This window comes from Herpailurus yagouaroundi, unplaced genomic scaffold (genome assembly GCF_014898765.1).
Source record: "Herpailurus yagouaroundi ecotype Mexico unplaced genomic scaffold, PumYag 28, whole genome shotgun sequence".
Taxonomy (NCBI): Eukaryota; Metazoa; Chordata; class Mammalia; order Carnivora; family Felidae; genus Herpailurus; species Herpailurus yagouaroundi.
Window position 1 is genome coordinate 58,996,903 of NW_024412376.1, and position 19,082 is coordinate 59,015,984.

Below are 19,082 nucleotides of genomic sequence, written 5' to 3' on the forward strand. Positions count from 1 at the left end.
CTTAAACATAACAGAATTAATAATCTATTGATTTAAAAACCGGGGGGCCTGGGTGGCTCAGTCGGTTGAGCATCTGACTTCGGTTCAGGTCATGATCTCGTGCCCTGTGAGTTGGAGTCCCGCGTCGGGCTCTGTGCTGACAGCTCAGAACCTGGAGCCTGTTTGGGATTCTGTGTCTCCCTCTCTCTCTGCCCCTCCCCCACTCATATTCTTGTCTCTTTCTTCCTCAAAAATAAACATTAAAAAAATTTTTTTTATTTAACCATGTATAAATAAAAATAAAACCCAGTACAGTTCCATACTCTACTCAGACATTGATTATAAGCTCTACTTAAAAGTGAGTAAATTGGAAATATTTATTTCTTTGAACATTAAAAAAATTTTTTTTTTAATTTTTTTAACGTTCATTCATTTTTGAGACACAGAGAGAGACAGAGCATGAGCAGGGAAGGGGCAGAGAGAGAGGGAGACACAGAATCTGAAGCAGGCTGCAGGCTCTGAGCTGTCAGAACAGAGCCTGATGTGGGGCTCAAACTCACAAACTGCGAGATCATGACCTGACCCGAAGTCGGACACTCAACCGACTGAGCCACCCAGGCACCCCAGAACATTTAAAAAAATTTTAAGAGATTTTGATTTCAGCATATTCTTTTGGACTCAGAATTTTGAATTTTTGTTTAAATTTTAAGCTCTCAACTTTAATTCCTCCTCAGGAAATATAATGGGAAAGCTTACATTTAACCCTGGGGAATTAATAATGCTTACATTTTAATGTTGTACCTTTATGTACACATTGTAATTGGGATGTTTATGTACATGTTATCAATATAATAATTTAATCACAAAGTATCTGACAAACTATGTTAGCCACTCTGGAAAAGGAAACAGTGATTTCTTAACATTTGTTACTAAACGGTCCTTATGAATTAATTTACTTTTCCAAGAGGAAGACTTTCCCAGAACATTCCTGTTCCCAAGTCCTCCCATGGAAATAGTAAGTTTCCTGATTAATGAGTTTAGGAAAAAAAAACAGAACCTACCAAATCAGCACCTTTCCTTTTTTTCCTTTAGGAACTAGCTGTCCACAAAAAGCAAGTATTGTAGGCTGCTTTTTAAATTTTTTTTTAAATTTGTTTTAGAGAGAAAGAGAGAAAGATCACATGAAGGGGGAGAGAGGGAGGGAAAGGGAGACAGACAGAATCCCAAGCAGGCTCCTCGCTCAGAGCGCATCAGGGAAAGGGGGGTGGGGCCTCAATCCTATGACCCCAAGATCACCATCTGAGCAGAAACCAAGAGTCAAAAGCTTAACTGACTGAGCCACCCAGGTGCCCCTGTAGGTTGCTTTTTCGTCTGTCACCTTCACAGGGACAGACTCCCCAACACAGATAGAGGGAGGACCTGCAGTTGCAATGCAACCAACTGTGTGGACACATTTGTCTAATTCCAAGTTCAACATGAGGAAGTCCTTTGTGCTGCTCACTTAAACAACCTCATCAACCCAGACTTTTTCATTTGAAAGGATGATACTAAGCTGCTAAATAAATAATCTATGTGAAAGATGAACAGATGATTTTAAAAAGAAATACAGGGGGTTTAGGCAAAATACATGAAGTGGGGAGAGACAGTTTTCCAGTTATGGAATGAATAAATTACAGGAAAAGGCACAGTCTGATGGATACAGGCAATGACAACGTAACAGTGATGCAAAAGGACAGATGGTAGCTACACTTATGGTGAACACAGCATAACATATAAACTTGAAATCACTAGGTTGTAAACCTGAAACTAATGTAATATCGTGTCAACTCTATTCAAAATATCATAATTAAAAATATATATGGGGCGCCTGGGTGGCTCAGGTCATGATCTCACTGTCCGTGGGCTCGAGCCCCATGTCAGGCTCTGTGCAGACCGCTCAGAGCCTGGAGCCTGCTTTGAATTCTGTGTCTCCCTCTCTCTCTGCCCCTCCCCCACTCATGCTCTGTCTCTCTCTCTCTCTCTCTCTCTGTCAAAAATAAACATTAAAAAGAATTTTTTTAATAAATATATATAAACGGCCAAATATGAAATGGCATTCAATTGCACTAATTAAGAAATGTAAAATAAAACACTTTTTACCTATTGTAATGACATGTGTAATCTATCACTTAAAACATGTATCTTTTAATAAAGCAATTCTATTTCTGGGAAATTACCTGGGAAGCAAGACAAGGTACAATGATGTCTGTATGTTTACTGGTGAGTTTGCTGATATAATCATATTTAAGTAAACAACCTATATCTACATTCATTAACATGGTATAGTTATATTACAGTATATCTAAACAAAAGAATGTAAAAGTTTTAGAAACAAGATAAATCTATATGCATTAACATGGAAATAGTCCATCACGTCTTAAATATAATTTTATATACACATAGGGAGAATAGGTAAAACAAGCCTACAAAAGGCTATTTTTAACTAAAATGGAGGAAATTGCCCTTCACGTTTTTAGAGAAAACATAAGCAACCCTAGAAAATTAAAAAACAAACAAATTTAAAACATATTTGTGCGTTTAAATTTGTACATAAAAATTTTAAATACATTTTTTTCCCAAACAGATGAAACCTAACAAATTTAAACTACTAGTGTTTTCAAGTATATATTAACATACATGAATGGTGTATGATCTTCATATCTCCCATTTTTCAAATATCACTGGTGAGACACTATATCAGTGCAACTTTTTGAGTAATATTCCAGTGCCTTTAAAATGTTATTCTTTAACTCCGGGAATCTATAAGCTAATAATTCTAAATTAATAAGGAAAACAATTCATTTTAAGAGCTTTAACACTGGAAACGAAAATTGCAACAGTATTACCCAGTCAGGTAAATGCAACATCTTTAATTGTTAACAGATACTTATTATTTATTATACTTCATTAGGACTAAAATCCCTTGTTATACAAACTGATCTATCAGCATCACTGAATCAATTAGGAACTTATTAAAATACAGAAATCTCAGGTCCTACAGAATCAGATCTGCATTTTAAAAAGACCCATGGTGGATTCCTGTGCACATTAAAATGAGAGTTGCTGGTATAATCTGTTCTTTAAAGGCAGACTATGGCTAACCCCATAAGAAAGATATCTTACACCATGACTGCATTTAATCATAATTTTAAAAGGTCAAAATTTTTTTCAAAATAATAAAATCCACAAATTGAGCACCATTTAAATGAAAGTCATCGTTATGGACAATATACAAACATCAAGAAGACACCCTTTGCCTCAAAGAACATTACAGACTAGAACTAGAGATAAAAACATGAATATGTAATCCCATTACAAGACACTTAGGGGTAATTTCTGTAAGAAAGCTGTGGACTATTAAGGAGAGTAGCTCAGTGAGACCAAGGAAGACTACATACAGGAGTCAGCATATGAACTTGTTTTTCAAGGACAAACAGAATTAAAACCGGGTGGGGGGTGGGCTAAATGGGTGATGGGTATTAAGGAAGGCGCTTGTTATGATGAGCACGGGGTGTTATATGTAAGTGATCAATCACTAATTCTACTTCTAAAACCAATATTACACTATATGTTAACCAGAATTTAAGTAAAAATTGGGGGAGAAAAGAATTAAAGAGATTGAGGATGAGCAAATAGGGCCTTCACCCAAAACACAGGGTACAAAGAAGAGAACATTAACAAAAAGCTAGAATGGTAGGATAAGACCAGATACATTATAGGCTCCCTACCCATTTAAGTACTCTCTTCTTATGTTAACAACCAATAGAGAGATGTGTAGGATATTTAAGTAGTTTGCAGGGGCAGGGAGTGTAACATAATAGGGATAATTTTAGAGTTGCCTGGGTGGCTCAGTCAGTCAAGAGCCCAGAGTCCCAATCCTGGACACCTGGGTGATTCGGTCAGTCAAGCATCCAACTCTTGCTTTTGGCTCAGGTCATGATCTTATGGTTCATGGGTTCGAGCCCCAGCATCAGCTCTGCCCTGACAGTGCAGAGTCTGCTTGGGATTCTCTCTCCTCTTCTCTCTCTGCCCCTCCCCCACTCATGCTCTCTGAGTCTATCTGAAAATAAATAAACAAACTTAAAAACTTTACTCACTTTTCATGACTATAATCATTAGCAAAGTTTTAATTAAGAAAATGCACTGGGGCACCTCGGTGGCTCAGTCGGTTAAGCATCCGACTTCAGCCCAGGTCATGATCTCGTGGTTGGTGAGTTCGAGACCCGCTTTGGGCTCTGTGCTGACAGCTCAGAGCCTGGAGCCTGCTTGGGATTCTGTGTCTCCCTCTCTCTCTCTGCCCCTCCCTAGCTTGCTCGCACTCTCTCTCTCTCTGTTAGAAATAAACTTAAAAGAAAAGAAAGAAAGAAAGAAAATGCACTGTTACCAACATTACACTAATTTTAAGGGAAAATTGTAGTAAAATGCCATTTTACTACAGTAAATGTTTTAAAAAACATTTTTAAAACTATTTAATTCTCATATTCTAAAAGTGGGACTATCAATTTGTAGTCACTTTAGAGAGCAACTTGTCAACAAATATCTTGTTACCTAACAATTCCAGTTCTCATCATCTATCCTACAGAAAGTCAGACATGTATACCAGAAATATGTATAAAAATGTCATTTAAGGGCATTCAACTCTTGTATTCGGCTCAGGTCATGATCCCAGGATCATGGGATTGAGTCAGTGGAGCTGGGTATGGAAGGGGAGGCAAGTTCAGTCATGGCTGAGCCTCTCTCTCTCTCTCTCTCTCCCTCCCCCAGCTCAAGCTCTCCTTCTAAAAAAATAAAATTAAAATAAATAAAATAAAAATGCTGTTTGAAACCAAGATGTCAACCAATAGGTAAATGGCTAAATGAACTATATCAATTATATTTATGGGCTCCTTGCCAGCAATTTTTAAAATTTAATTTTAAAAACTCACTTATTGTATAGTTACCTTTTTTGGGGGGGGGGGGGTAGGCTCCATGCTCAACATGGGGCCTGAACTCACAACCCTAAGATCTACCGACTGAGCCAGCCAGGCACCTCCCCCCCCCCATGCCTGGTTGGTGGGCTCAACCAATACTTTAAATGAAAAATGGATGATGATATGATGTTTTAAAAACATACACAAAACACTATATTTAGAAGGAACTGCATGGAAAGGTCTGAATATCAGTAAACAGGATATGTAAGGAGACATCAAAAGTTCTGTTTTTATAAGGAGGCTGTGTTTATGTATCATTCATATAACTTACTTAAAATGTTATTAGAGTAACAATAAGCTTATTTGGAGTTTCTAGGAAGCAGACATTAAGAGAAAGGACAGTTGATGAGGTCAGAGAAGAATAAGGATAAAAAAGATGGACAAATCAGTATTTTTATATACCATGTTTTCGTTGAGTAAAAGAATTGCAATTATACTAGAAAGCTGATTTTTGATATGCAAAATACAGTGATAGCAGCAGGTAAGAGATTAATAAAACCCACATTGTAATTTTAATAAAGGTCTCCAAAAGAAACCAATACTTTAAAAAAGAAAACAATTACTTTAAACAAGAATTGGAGACAATTCTTTCGGGTCTGCTTACTGAATTCAAGACTGCAATGACACTATTCTAGGTGTCTCAGGTGGGCCAGGCTTTGGTTGAAAAGGCCTCACCTAGATTAAGAGAAACAGCAATACACAGGCCAAAATCATCCTACAAGTGGAATAAAGTGCCTCACAAAGGCTGAAGAAGCAAGAATGATTCACTTGCAGTTTCAACAGAGAAAATTCATGATTATCATGAATAATAATCATGATAATCCCCTTCATTTCCTATAATGTTTCTATCCCTGATGATAAACTTTCCGGCAAAATTTTGTGGATGGAATTCCTGTACCTCATTAAGAGGGTAACAGTAAATCCAGGTTTGGCCAGGACAAGCATGGTTTAAGTCTGTTATTCCAGCATAATTAATATCCTTCTCTTTCCCTCTCTACAGTATCCTGGTTTGTAGGATAAATTACACAGGCTCCCTACCAATAGATTATCCCTAATTTGCACCTACTCTAAACCTTAAAGGTCCTCTGCTATTTTATTGTTCTTTAAGTTGCAAATATGCTTAGGAAAATGGGAAGCCAAGGCACCCAGATTATAGATGACACTCTTATATTAACTGGAAGAGATGAATACATTCATTTCATTCATTTACAATGCCCAGTAAAATCGCCAGAAGTAGAACCCAAGTCTCTCAAAACAGTGCAATTTTTCTACACCATAATCTTTACACTATGACTACAAACAGAAGTTGTGGTAGAACAGCTTAGAGTCAGTATTGGGAAGTTTATAAAATTACTGCTCCAAATAGTAAAGAATAGTATTCCTGTAGGCACAGGATTCCAAGAATAGGAAGAGTTGCCTACAGAGAGACATCAGCAAAATCAAAATTGCCATGAACCACAACATACCTCAAGCATTACCTTGTTCTTAACCTCCAATAAAGATTAAGATCCCCAATGAAGGCACCTGAACTTAAACTCTTAAATAGTTTTCAAAAGGACATTTCCAATTAAAATTCCTAAGTCTTGCCTTAAAAGTTTAAAAACCTGTCAAAATAATTTACAACCAAAAGACAGTTCATTTTTTGGTTAATTCACTGAATATAAATTACAATTACAAGTCTAGAAGTAGCGAGGTTGAACAGTCCATTAAGATTCATTAAGGCTTTCTTTCCCTTCGCTAAATGTATGGACATTATGCTTTAAGATTTGTTTCCTTCAGTTAGTGATAGTGAATAAATAGATCTTTACAGCTAGAAGAGAATGATGGTAATATTAAATTTAGAGCAAATTTTTAAGTAGTTTTTTCTGCAAGTGTCAACATTTATGAAGAATGAGGAGTATTACCATGCAAAGGCTAAAAAAAAAATCAATTAACATCTCACTCTATTGGACTTCCTCTGAAGAAATGTTTATACCTGCAATATAAATGTAATTAAAACATTTTAATTACCTTATAATTATGCCATATTCTTGAACTCACTTGATTCTCACAACCCTGTAAACACACTCACATTTTCCCCATTGTATTGTTAACCTTTAATTTTAAGAAAAAGTGAAGATTTCCCAGTAAACAGCTGTAATTTCTATATTAAAAGTTCTATTGATTTACTAAGACTTAATTTACAAAATAAAACTAGGAGACACTGCTTTTTGTGTTGTTTTATTTTTTCTACTTAAACTTTAAAAAAAAAAAAAACTACAACCAAAATAAAGCACCTAGGGCCCTACTGTACTGATCAGCTTTCAAATGCTGAGGCTTAATCTAACCTCCTCTGAAGAGGAGGGCTGCCAACCGAAGACTCCCATTTACCTAACATGCAACCCACTCTCATGTCAACTGTCCTATTCAATTATTTCCCACCACAATTTTGTTGGCAATTACTGTATAGTCTCATACTTAATATCACTACTTCTTGTTTTGAAAACGGAGATTTTCAGCTTATCAATTATTTCGCAATGAAAAAAACTACAATGGCGCTTCCACTGCTTATAAATAAATCCCCTGGCTCTGACTTGCTTCACCCCTTTTTTTTACAAGTCCAAAAGTCCACAAAAACTTTTCTATAGGATGAACTGCATTATCTACCTAGTTTCCCCAAGTCACTAACACGTGGGGGGGGGAGGGGAGGGGAGGGGGGACGGGGGCAAACTCAATCGAGGCCGCGCCAGGCGAGCGGCTCAGCTACTTTACTCCCGCTGTGCCCCCACCAGTCAAGGAGAAGCTGAGGTCCCACCTCTTCCTGCCGCTCCCTTCCCAGATGTCCATTTATGTAAATAGGCAAAGTGAATGACACCTTGGAACGAAATACCTCCGACTGACAGGGAAAGGAGGCCTGCCCTTCCCCCAGTCCTTCAACAGCCAAACAAATCATCCCTGCACACACCATCCCAGCGCCCACCGCAAAAACCACAGACCTGCCTCCAGGGTTTCCAGTGGGGACGGCGGCAGTCCCGTCCCGGCAGTGGACAGGTGCTGAGGAGGCTTTTTGGTCCAGGGGTTCTCCTTAGGCGGCGGCGGCGGCTGCAGCTTTTCCTCAGGGCCGGCCGCCGCCTCAATCTCCAGGACGTCCTCGGCCGGCAGGTCCCTCGGCAAGGGTGGCGGGGGTTCCCCACCGAAGGGGCCCCCGGGCCCGCGCGCCTTGTGCGCCAGGTGCAGCGCCAGGGGTCTCACGGGCACGGCCGCCTGGGGCACGCTGTATCCCAGCACCAGCGCGGGCGACGGCTCTCCCCGAGTCCCCGCGCTGATGGCTGTCGCGGCCCTTTCTTCACTCGCCGCCTCCTTGCCCTCCCGTTCGGGCGGGGACAGCTGCTCGGCCTGCCGACTCGCCGCTACCAACAGCGACTCCTTCTCAGCAGTCACCGTGGGTGGCTCCTCCCCAGTGTGAGCGCCGGGCACCGGGGCGCGAGCAGACATCGTCCCTTTGCCCCAGCCACCCCAGCCAGGGGGAGCCCGGGGCCAGGGAGCCCGACTGCCCGTCTTTCCGCCGGGGAACCGACTGGCTCCGGCCTGGGGCAGAAAACCCGAGAACCCGGCCGCCACCGCCGCCCGTGTCGGCCGACGCCGTACAAGCGCCCGGCGTGCCGCCGCCCCTCCCCGCGCGGAACGGAGCGCTAACCGCCCGCCGGCCCAGTTCGTCTCAGAGGCACACGCCCCGAGCCAGGCAACAAGCGCCAGGCGCCGCAGCCGGGAGCCGCGAGCCTTCACCTGGCGTGGGCAGCGGTGGACGCACTACAAGCAGGGGTGGAGGACCTCTAGCGGAGTCAAGGAGGCGCGCGCCCCTAGAGCCGGTAACTGCACAAGGGGGCGGAGGCGGGGGCGTGAAGGGGGCGGTCCCAGAGGGCAGAGCGGGGGCGGGGCCTCCCGAAGGAGCGTGACGTGGCTACTCACCGATTCCTGCCCTCGCAAGGAGGCTGCCAGCGGTGGTTGACGGACTAGCCGGTCCGGGTAACGCCCGGCCTAAGGGCCGACCCCGCCCCAGCGGCCAGCCGAGGGGGAGGGAAGGCAAACTGGACGATTCTTCTGCACGCGGGCTACCGCAGCCCCGACTGTGGGCGCAGGGGCGGGGCGCGCACAGGGCCTCTGTGACTCGCGGCGCCCTGGCACCGCCCTCTGCAGAGTGCGGGCGAGGGGCGGGGCGGGCTACGCACGTGGCGCCGGAGGGCGGGGGGGCGGGGCGGTCGCTTGTGCCCCAGGCCCTGACGGAGAATTGAACCGAGGCGGGAGAGGATGGTAGGTAGTCTCCGCCACCTACCCTGGGGTGATTTTCTTGCTGACCGGGGTCCCGGACTCTGCGTTAGACCCTTCGCTCCGTGAAAGTTTCCCCCTGAGGATTTGGGGCGCTGCGATCCCTTTTAATCCCGAGCCACGTCCAGAATGGAAATTGTGTAATTTGTAGGTAACTGTTTATGAAACCTTTGCCCAGGGAGTCGGTTTAGTGCACTTCCCCACCCTTATTTCCAACCCTCGAACTGAAATACATTTAAAATGCTCTTGAGGAAAACAAATGGTTAGTATTTCGCCGGCTTTTTGTTGTTGTTACAAGTTCCTTTGATTTGTAGAGATAACACTTGTTTACAAAGTAACCATGTTTCCTAATATTTTTTCCTGGAATAGACATATTTTAAAAGGTACAAATATGTATTGATTAAATCCAATAAGAGCTTTCTACTTGGCAGTCACATTCAGTGAATGATGATATTGGTTTCATAGGCATGTATTTATAAGTTAATTAATGTTTATGTTCCTGTGCAAGGTCGCTGAAAATGGGTTTGACCCAGTGAAAATTTTTTCACCAAAGAACACCCCTCCCTCAAAAACAAGAAAAAAAAAAAAAAAACTGTACCTGGCCATTTGTATGCACTTTGGCAATGGGTCCCTCCTAGCTTCCTTGAGAGCTGACAAGCTAGGCAGAAAGCTTGTACGGGACTCCTTTCCCAGGGGGTCTCCCTTCAGTCACATTAATTTCCAATTTATCTGACCCTGAGCAACCTTCAGGACCCATTACCAGTTGAATAAGGATTGTACTTATATTTCCAAGGAGGCCCCATCTTCACTAGCTCCATTATTGGTAAAGCCTTGTTTTGTTAACTATCAACTAGCTGCTCTTCCTGTTAGAATCAGCCTTTTGGAGCCTTGCCAGGTAATACTTGGCTTTGTTTACAAAAGGTCAGCAACAAGTTCACACTGGAAGTGACTGAGAGAACACATTCTATTTTACTATCTGTTTCAATACAGGTGGATTAAAGACTGATTCTGTTGAGGAAAAGGTTATGTGGAATGGTGTCTGAAGTTAGATTCATATGGGCTACCTAACCATGGTTGGTAGTTTTGTTTGCTGCTGTTTTGTTTTTGTTTTGTTTTGTTTTTAAGTGAATTATAAAGGTGCTTTATTGAAGAAACACAGGAGGACTTTTTTGGAACTAGATTGTGGTTGCAGGAAGAGAAGAACTGGAGGGTAAATGTGTACTCAAAAGGTCTCTAAAGATTCAGTAGTTGGTGTTTCAGATCTTCACTGTAATACAGTGCCACTAATGTCAGTGAAGGGAGTTGTCAATTTGTTGTCCCTCTTTTAAACACATATTAATAACTCCTATTTCCACATAGCTGCCTCTTGGAAACAACTTTACCTGTCTTCTATTTGCCTCTCCACTCTTTGCCTCCTTCTGTGCCAGATTGCACTGATCTGTCCAGACTGCACTAATGAATTCCCTCACAGTCCTTGGTATCTCGATGGGTTCAGGCAGTAGGAAGTATATGCAAGAGATTGGAGGCCAGAAGATAGTGGGGTCGTAGTCCATATTCCCCAGGCTGGTCAATTCCATATTCACCAAGGGTTAACTGCACTCTCTCTATTCAGTTATCTTTCCAGTTCTTTCCTTTGTCCCTTCAAGCCTATTAATAACTGGTAGTCCTTGGACTCTGCATTAACTCTCATTGGTTTCCCTGACTCTTATGCTGTACCTCTGTAAGTCATCCTTTTAATAACTCTATTCAAATTATGCAGTTTAACCTTTCCATCTGATTTTTTTTTAAGATTTTATTTTTAAGTAATCTCTGCACCCAACATGGGACTCAAACTTACAACCCCAAGATCAAGAGTTGCACACTCCACCAAACCAGCCAGGTACCTCCATCTGATTTTTTTTTTTTTTTAATGTTTACTTTGTGAGAGAGATAGTGCATGCATGCAACCTAGGGGTTGGGGCTGGGGGCAGAGAGAGAGGAAGACAGAGAATCCCAAGCAGGCTCCACACTGTCAGCACAGAGCCTGATGGGGAGTTGGATTCCATTAACCATGAGATCATGACCAGAACCGAAATCAAGAGTCAGACACAACTGACAGCCACCCAGGTGCCCCATCATCTGATTTTTTTTAAGTTTATTTATTAATTTTGAGAGAGAAAGAGCACAGGAGGGGCAGAGAGGGAGAGAGAGAGAGAGAGAGAGAATCCCAAACAGGCTCCTTACTGTCACTGCAGAGCCTAATGTGGAGCTCTGTCCCATGAACCATGAAATCATGACCTGAGTCAAAATCAAAAGTCGAATGTTTAACCTACTGACCTACCCAGGCGACTCCCATCTGATTTTGATGGGACCTTGACTGACCCAATTTGTCTTTGCTGAAATTCCATTATGTTAAGTCATTTGGCCTCTGCTGCTAATTGCCAGATTCATCCTCTGCTTCTTAGTTGAAAGTCAAGGAAGAAAGATTGGCTCAATTAAATTTTTGTAGCCAAATTATTATCCATTCTGTGGATTATTTTCTCGTGAGTAGAGTCCCCATTTAGCCTGGAGGAACAAAGCTTTTTGGTTCAAAGCACTGCCATCAAGGCAATTAAGGTGGGAGAGCCAGTTAGTAAGAACGTGAAAGACGTACATATTTTAACCAAGTTGAAGTATCTTTTCCCTATTTTAGTGAATGGCACCACCTTCCAGTCTATATAATCTAGGAGTTATCCTTTAACCTCTCCTTTCCCTCACTCTCCATAATTCACTAGTTTACAAATATTTCTCAAGCTTCTGCCAGGCAGTGTTCTAGGCACTCACCAAGACCAGTACCTCCTAAATGTCAAGTTCTGCTTTCTCCACTGTCACCATCCTACTCCAAGATGCCACCATGCTTATATGATACGTCATACCCTCTTAATTGGCCTCTCTGCCTTCACTTAGACCTAACTGATAAAATTGTTGTAAAGGTTGCATGAGCTACCTTGTAAAGTGCTTACCAAAAAACCTTGGCTCAATGATACTATTTTTTTTTTTAACGTTTATTTATTTTTGAGACAGAGAGAGACAGAGCATGAACGGGGGAGGGGCAGAGAGAGAGGGAGACACAGAATCGGAAGCAGGCTCCAGGCTCTGAGCCATCAGCCCAGAGCCCCATGCTGGGCTCGAACTCACGGACTGAACTCACGGACTGCGAGATCGTGACCTGAGCTGAAGTTGGACGCTTAACCGACTGGGCCACCCCGGCACCTCAATACTACCTATTTTTATTGCTTTTAAAGCCAGACTTAATCAGGATAAATGACCCTAATTTTACCCAACTACTGAGATTAGAAGCCCTATTTATTTATGTATTTATTTATTTATTTATTTTTCTGGTGGAAAACTGGAATCAAGAGCAGGTTATAGGGTTATCTTTTCAAAGAAGGGAGACTGGTTCTCTGGGCCCTCATAAGTTATGAAACACCTAAAGTAATTATCCTTATACAAACTTGATGATCCCATTGTTCAAATGAGCCTTTAAAAGATGATTCTTGTTTTTCCTGTTTAGACTATGCTTATGTATTGTCAGATGACTGAACCCACTCTTTCTCCCCCTCCCCCTGGTGCCTTAGGAAATTAAAATCCCATGAGAACATCAAGATCTTTATTATTATTACCAGTGCAATTTAGGTTCAAGCTGGTAAAAACACAATGTACAAATAGCTGTAGTGTATGCTAGAGAAGTTTCAAAGAATGCATTAGATATAAATTATTTCAAAGTCAGGAAGTCCAAGGAGAAGATAAAACTTGTGAGAAGTGAGATGATTCATTTTCAGAAATACTTATTTAGTGCTGTGCTGTCTAGTTAACAATAGGTTTACAACCTATTGGAAATATGTATAAACTTACCCCCCCTCCACAATGGAGTCCCAAACCCTTAGACACTTCACTTCCTGGTTCTTCTTCCCCTCTCCATTTCACAGCCTGATTTTTCTCGGGCTTTGCAATGAGTAAGCGCTAAAGAACTGAAGTCTCTGCATCACCTCAAGGAATGTACATTTGTTCCAATCAGACTATTTTTTGCCTTATATGGGCATAGGCGACTTCCCCATAAAGCTGTAACCTCTTAGTACTCAGCCAATGAGGAATCGAGGCGGGGTATTTCACACTAGGAGATAAATTGCCTGCTGTAACTGCCCCAAGTATGCCTGTCCATCAGACATATACTCTTGCAAGAACATTGATTAAAGCTTCATTTCACTGTGCTCCCAGTGTCTGTGCCCGGCCTTTGATTGGGTCAGTGGGATTGTTTCTCACAAAACTGAACCGGGAGATTTTTTTTAACTTCTTATAAAATAGCCACTTTTGAAAAGACTGATTTTTTAGCAAGATGTACTGAGCCATCCTTACTTTCAACTCATAGAGCTTTGGGCCCTGTTTATCGGAATAATAGCTTTCCTTATGAGCTGAATGCTCAGATAAATATTGCATACTTCCAATTATCTTTAACCTTCAAGGCAGGATCAATGCTAATGTATGTTTGAAAGGCTTTGCACCCTTTTTTTAGTAAATAAATATCAATCCTAGGCACAGCATAAAAGCACCTTTAGAAATTTTTACTCTATTATACAAACAGGTAAAAACACTGTGCTTGCTATGCAAAAATAGGTTCAAAACAAATCTAGGGTACTTTTCAACCAGATTGTTGTTCCAAACTGGATGCTCTCTTTACTTTTTAGGTATGTTTTAATAGACTAGTTTAATACAAGTAGGAACTCTAAATAAAGTTTAAGTGTCTAGGGGCTCCTGGGTGGCTCAGTCAGTTGAGCATCTGACTTCAGTTCAGGTCATGATCTCAGGGTTCACGAGTTTGAGCCCTGCATCGGGCTCTGTGATGACAGCTCAGAGCCTGGAGCCTACTTTGGGTTCTGTCTCCCTCTCTCTGCCCCTCCCCCACTCTCAAAAATAAAACAATAAAAACATTAAAAAAAAAAAAAGAACTCTCAGCCAGGGGCGCTTGGGTGGCTCAGTCTGTTAAGCGCCTGACTTCGGCTCAGATCATGATCTCACGGGTTTGTCAGCCCCACATCCCGCTTCACATCATCTCTCTACCTCTCTCTGCTCCTCATCTACCATACATATTCTCTCTCTCCCTCTCAAAAATAAACATTTAAAAAAAAAGAACTCTCAGCCAATAATAGCTAAGATTGATACTCAAAACTGTCTTTCCTATCATACTATTTAGTCTTCTTTCTTTTATAATAACTTGCAATAAGACAAATAATAGGAAGTAATATTTAATCTTTTTTAAAAAGACTAAAACTATAAGCTCAAGATAATATAACTTTTTCTCTTTCAATTTTCAAATAACAGGACTTTCAAACAATAGGGTTAGTAATCTGTCTGAATTCTTTCTACTATCCAATTATATTTAATATTTGTATAGCGTCCTAAATACTAGTGCAACAAAGATGAGACCTTGTTTTTTTTTTTTAACATTTATTTTTGAGAGACAGAGACAGTGTGCTCAGGGGAGGGGCAGAGAAAGAGGGAGACACAGAACCTGAAGCAGGTTCCAAGCTCTGAGCTGTCAGCACAGAGCCTGATGCAGGGCTTGAACCTGTGAACCGTGAGATCATGACCTGAGCCAAAGTCAGACACTTAACCAACTAAGCTACCCAGGTGCCCCCAAAAGGCAAGATCTTTAAATTCAAGTTTGGATGAACTTCAGTGGTTGACATCAGAAAATATAAGCTTTGTAGAGAAATTAGGAAAATTTCTTATCAGTTTTTTAATACTTATGGTTTATTTTAATCAATTCAATAAATATTCACTGAAAGCTTACTGTAGTTCAGTAACTAGGCTAGACCCTGGGGATATACTAGTGAACTGGTCAGTTCCAGAACTTACACAGAGATGTTGAATGCATTGTGCAGTGACTTTCATACCTCATGAATTGATATGTACAATTAAATCAGAAGTTTCACAAACCACTACTTATCTTTTTTTTTTTTTTAATTTTTTTTTTTCTTTTCAACGTTTATTTTTTATTTTTGGGACAGAGAGAGAGACAGAGCATGAACGGGGGAGGGGCAGAGAGAGAGGGAGACACAGAATCAGAAACACGCTCCAAGCTCTGAGCCATCAGCCCAGAGCCCGACGCGGGGCTCGAACTCACGGACCGCGAGATCGTGACCTGGCTGAGTCAGACGCTTAACCGACTGCGCCACCCAGGCGCCCCAAACCACTACTTATCTTTACTAAGTGAACACACTCTTATGTGATCTATTCTCTTCCATTTCACTTTTTTTAAAAAGCACAAAATTAATTAATTTCATGGTATTGGTACAGATCATAATGTACAGTTTGAAAAATGACAGTGGCACAGTGATTAAACTGAAACTAGATTATCTCGGTTCAAATGAGAGCTCTGCCACTTCCTAACAGTAAAACGGCAAATTACTTAACCTCTGTGATTTTGTTTCTCCATCTGTAAAACATGAAAAATTATTGTATCTACTGGACTTCAAGCTGTACTACAAAGCTGTAATCATCAAGAAAGTATGATACCGGCACAATAACAGACACTCAGATCAATGGAACAGAATAGAGAACCCAGAAATGGACCCACAAACATATGGCCAACTAACCTTTGACAAAGCAGAAAAGAATATCCAATGGAATAAAGACAGTCTCTTTAGCAAGTGGTGCTGGGAAAGCTGGACAGTGACATGCACAAAAATGAACTTGTACCACTCTCTTACACCATATACAAAAATAAACTCAAAATGGATGAAAGACCGAAATGTAAGATAGGAAGCCATCAAAATCCTTGAGGTGGGGCGCCTGGGTGGCTCAGTCCATTAAGCGTCTGACTTTGGCTCAGGTCATGATCTCGCGGTCCGTGAGTTTGAGCCCCGCGTCAGGCTCTGTGCTGGCAGCTCAGAGCCTGGGGCCTGTTCCAGATTCTGTGTCTCCCTCTCTCTCTGCCCCTCCCCCGTTCATGCTCTGTCTCTCCCTCTCTCAAAAATAAATAAACGTTAAAAAAAAAAATAAACAAAAAAAAAACCCTCGAGGAGAAAGCAGGCAAAAACCTCTTTGACCTCAGCCACAGCAACTTCTTACTCAACAGTGTCTGGAGGCAAGGGAAACAAAAGCAAAAATGAACTACTGGGACCTCATCAAAAAGCTTCTGCACAGTGAAGAAAACAATCAGCAAAACTAAAAGGTAACCGACGGAATGGGAGAAGATATTTGCAAACAACATATCAGATAAAGGGTTAGTATCCAAAATCTATGAAGAACTCCTCAATCTTAACACCCAAAAACCAAATAACCCAGTGAGGAAATGGAAAAAAGACATGAATCAACAATTCTCCAAAGAAGACATCCAGATGGCTAACAGACACATGAAAAAATGCTCATCATCACTCATCATCAGGGAAATACAAGTCAAAACCACAATGAGATACCACCTCACACCTGTCAGAATGGCTAACATTAACAACTCAGGCAACAACAGATGTTAGGGAAGATGTGGAGAAAGAGGATCTCTTTTGCATTGTTGGTGGGAATGCAACCTGGTGCAGCCACTCTGGAGAACAGTATGGAAGTTCCTCAAAAAATTAAAAATAGAACTACCCTATGACTCAGGACTTGCACTACTAGGTATTTATCTAAGGGATACAGGTATTCTGTTTCAAAGGGGCACATGCACCCCAATATTTATAGCAGCACTATCAACAATAGCCAAAGTATGGAAAGAGCCCAAATGTCTATCGATGGATGAATGGATAAAGAAGATGTAGTATATATATACAATGGAGTATTACTTGGCAATCAAAAAGAATTAAATCTTGCCATTTGTAGTAACGTGTATGGAACTAGAGGGTATTATACTAAGTGAAATTAGCTGGAGAAAGATAAATATCATAAGACTCAGCTCATATGATGACTTTAAGGTACAAAACAGATGAACATAAGGGAAGGGAAGCAAAAATAGTATAGAAACAGGAAGGGGGACAAAACATAAGAGACTCTTAAATATGGAGAACAAACAGAGGTTTATTGGAGGAGTTGTGGGAGGGGAGATGGGCCAAATGGGTAAGGGACATTAAGGAATCTACTCCTGAAATCATTGTTGCCAACTCAGTTGGATGTAAATTTAAAAAATAAAAATAAAAATAAATCATTTAAAAAAATAAATGAAATAGTAAAGAAAGCATAAAAATAAAAAATATGGCCAAGGTAGATATTATATAACTTTAATAGGCACAATTCAAAAGAAGATATGTACAAAAAAAAAAAAAAAAGATATGTGTCACATCACATATGCATAAAACTACATAGAAACCAAATGCATAAAGGGGGATAAGAGATATGTAAAATATTAATAAATTATAATTATAGTCATATATTTCAATAAACTTTCAGAATTGAAAAAAAAATTGTATTTACATGGTTATTGTGAGAATTTAAAAATGTTGATTTATTTAAAACTCATTGAGTGGTGCCTGGCAAATAGTAAGGGCTAATAACTACAAGTCATTGTTGTTATTAGTATTACTATTATTTTTATTTTATTGGAGACTAACAAAAAGTAAACTCAGTAACTACAGATTGTTAGCAACAGTTAGTGAAGAAAACAAATATGGGAGGTAAAATTTAAAGTGAGAATTAAAGTATGAGAAGGAACACACCATGGGACAAGTATTCTTTTAAGATGAACGCAGCTTCCTGTTAAGGATTGAAAGATGAAGCTGGAGTTGTGTGGTTACCAAGGCCTCAGAAAGAGACTGGTATCTAGCATATAATAAAGCATGGCTAGAGAGAAGGCTAAAGCGATAGCCTAAGGCAGACCTGCAGGGGACTCTAGATTATGGCAAAGTTTGAATTTTATTCTTTGAGCAGTAGGAAGCCACTATAAAATATGAGGATTTAGCACACTTACTTGAGCCCATCCACCATTCTCCTATTTATTATTTATTTATTTATTTTTAAGTTTATTTATTTTGAGAGAGAGAGAGAAAGCACAAATAGGGGAGGGGCAGAGAAAGAAGGAGAGAGAGAATCCCAAGCAGGTTCCACACTGTCAGCACAGAGCCCGATACAGGGCTCGATCCCACAAACTGCAAGATCATGACCTGAGCTAAAATCAAGAGTTGGATGCTTACGTGACTAAACCACCAGGCACCCCGAATGTTCTATGCAATTTTAGACAGAATCTCTTACATCCTCACTCTGAAAAGTGAGAATATATGACCCAACCCTTTGCTCTATCTTCCAATTTTTTTTCTTTATATTAACATCTTAACTTTCTTTATTTTTAAATATAGCATACACTGAAAAGTGCTCCCACATAACTTAAAAACCCACACATGTACCAATTAATGGGTAAAGTGAACAACCATGTAATGGCTACCCCAGTTAAGAATTAGAACCCCATGTGTTTCTATTTACAACTTTCCTCCCCTTAAGGAAGAAATCACTTTCTTACTTTTCTTTATGGGTTATCACCTAATAATTTATCCCACAGATTTGCCTAGTTTTTTAAACTATATGTAAATGAAATCTTCCTATAAGTACTGTATCATTTTGGGAGTAGAATTTCTGAATTATAGAGTATGCATATCTTAATCTATTACAGATATTGCCAAACCATTTTCCAAACTTTGGTATCAATTTACATTCCCCGTGGCAGTGTTTGAGAGTATGCCATATCATGGACAACATTTCTTCCTTTTTTAAAAAAAATTTTTTAGGGGCGCCTGGGTGGCGCAGTCGGTTAAGCGTCCGACTTCAACCAGGTCACGATCTCACGGTCCG

At 40.7% G+C, this 19,082-nt stretch overlaps 1 protein-coding gene across 17 annotated transcripts in view; it reads right to left on the reverse strand.

The window, feature by feature from the left end:
- LARP1B (La ribonucleoprotein 1B) overlaps nt 1-9,084 on the reverse strand; it is a 126,823-nt gene extending 117,739 nt beyond the window's left edge. For 3 of the 17 annotated variants that reach the window (XM_040474187.1, XM_040474181.1, XM_040474168.1), the window contains exon 1: nt 7,964-8,886. In XM_040474187.1, the coding sequence (XP_040330121.1) occupies nt 7,964-8,462 (499 nt within the window). In that variant the 5' untranslated portion in view covers nt 8,463-8,886. Of the gene's footprint in view, nt 1-7,963; nt 8,898-8,936 lie in introns of those variants that run through there. The other 14 variants (XR_005789914.1, XR_005789912.1, XM_040474228.1 and 11 more) reach the window with 11 other exon arrangements.
- Between the last annotated feature and the right edge of the window lie 9,998 nt (nt 9,085-19,082).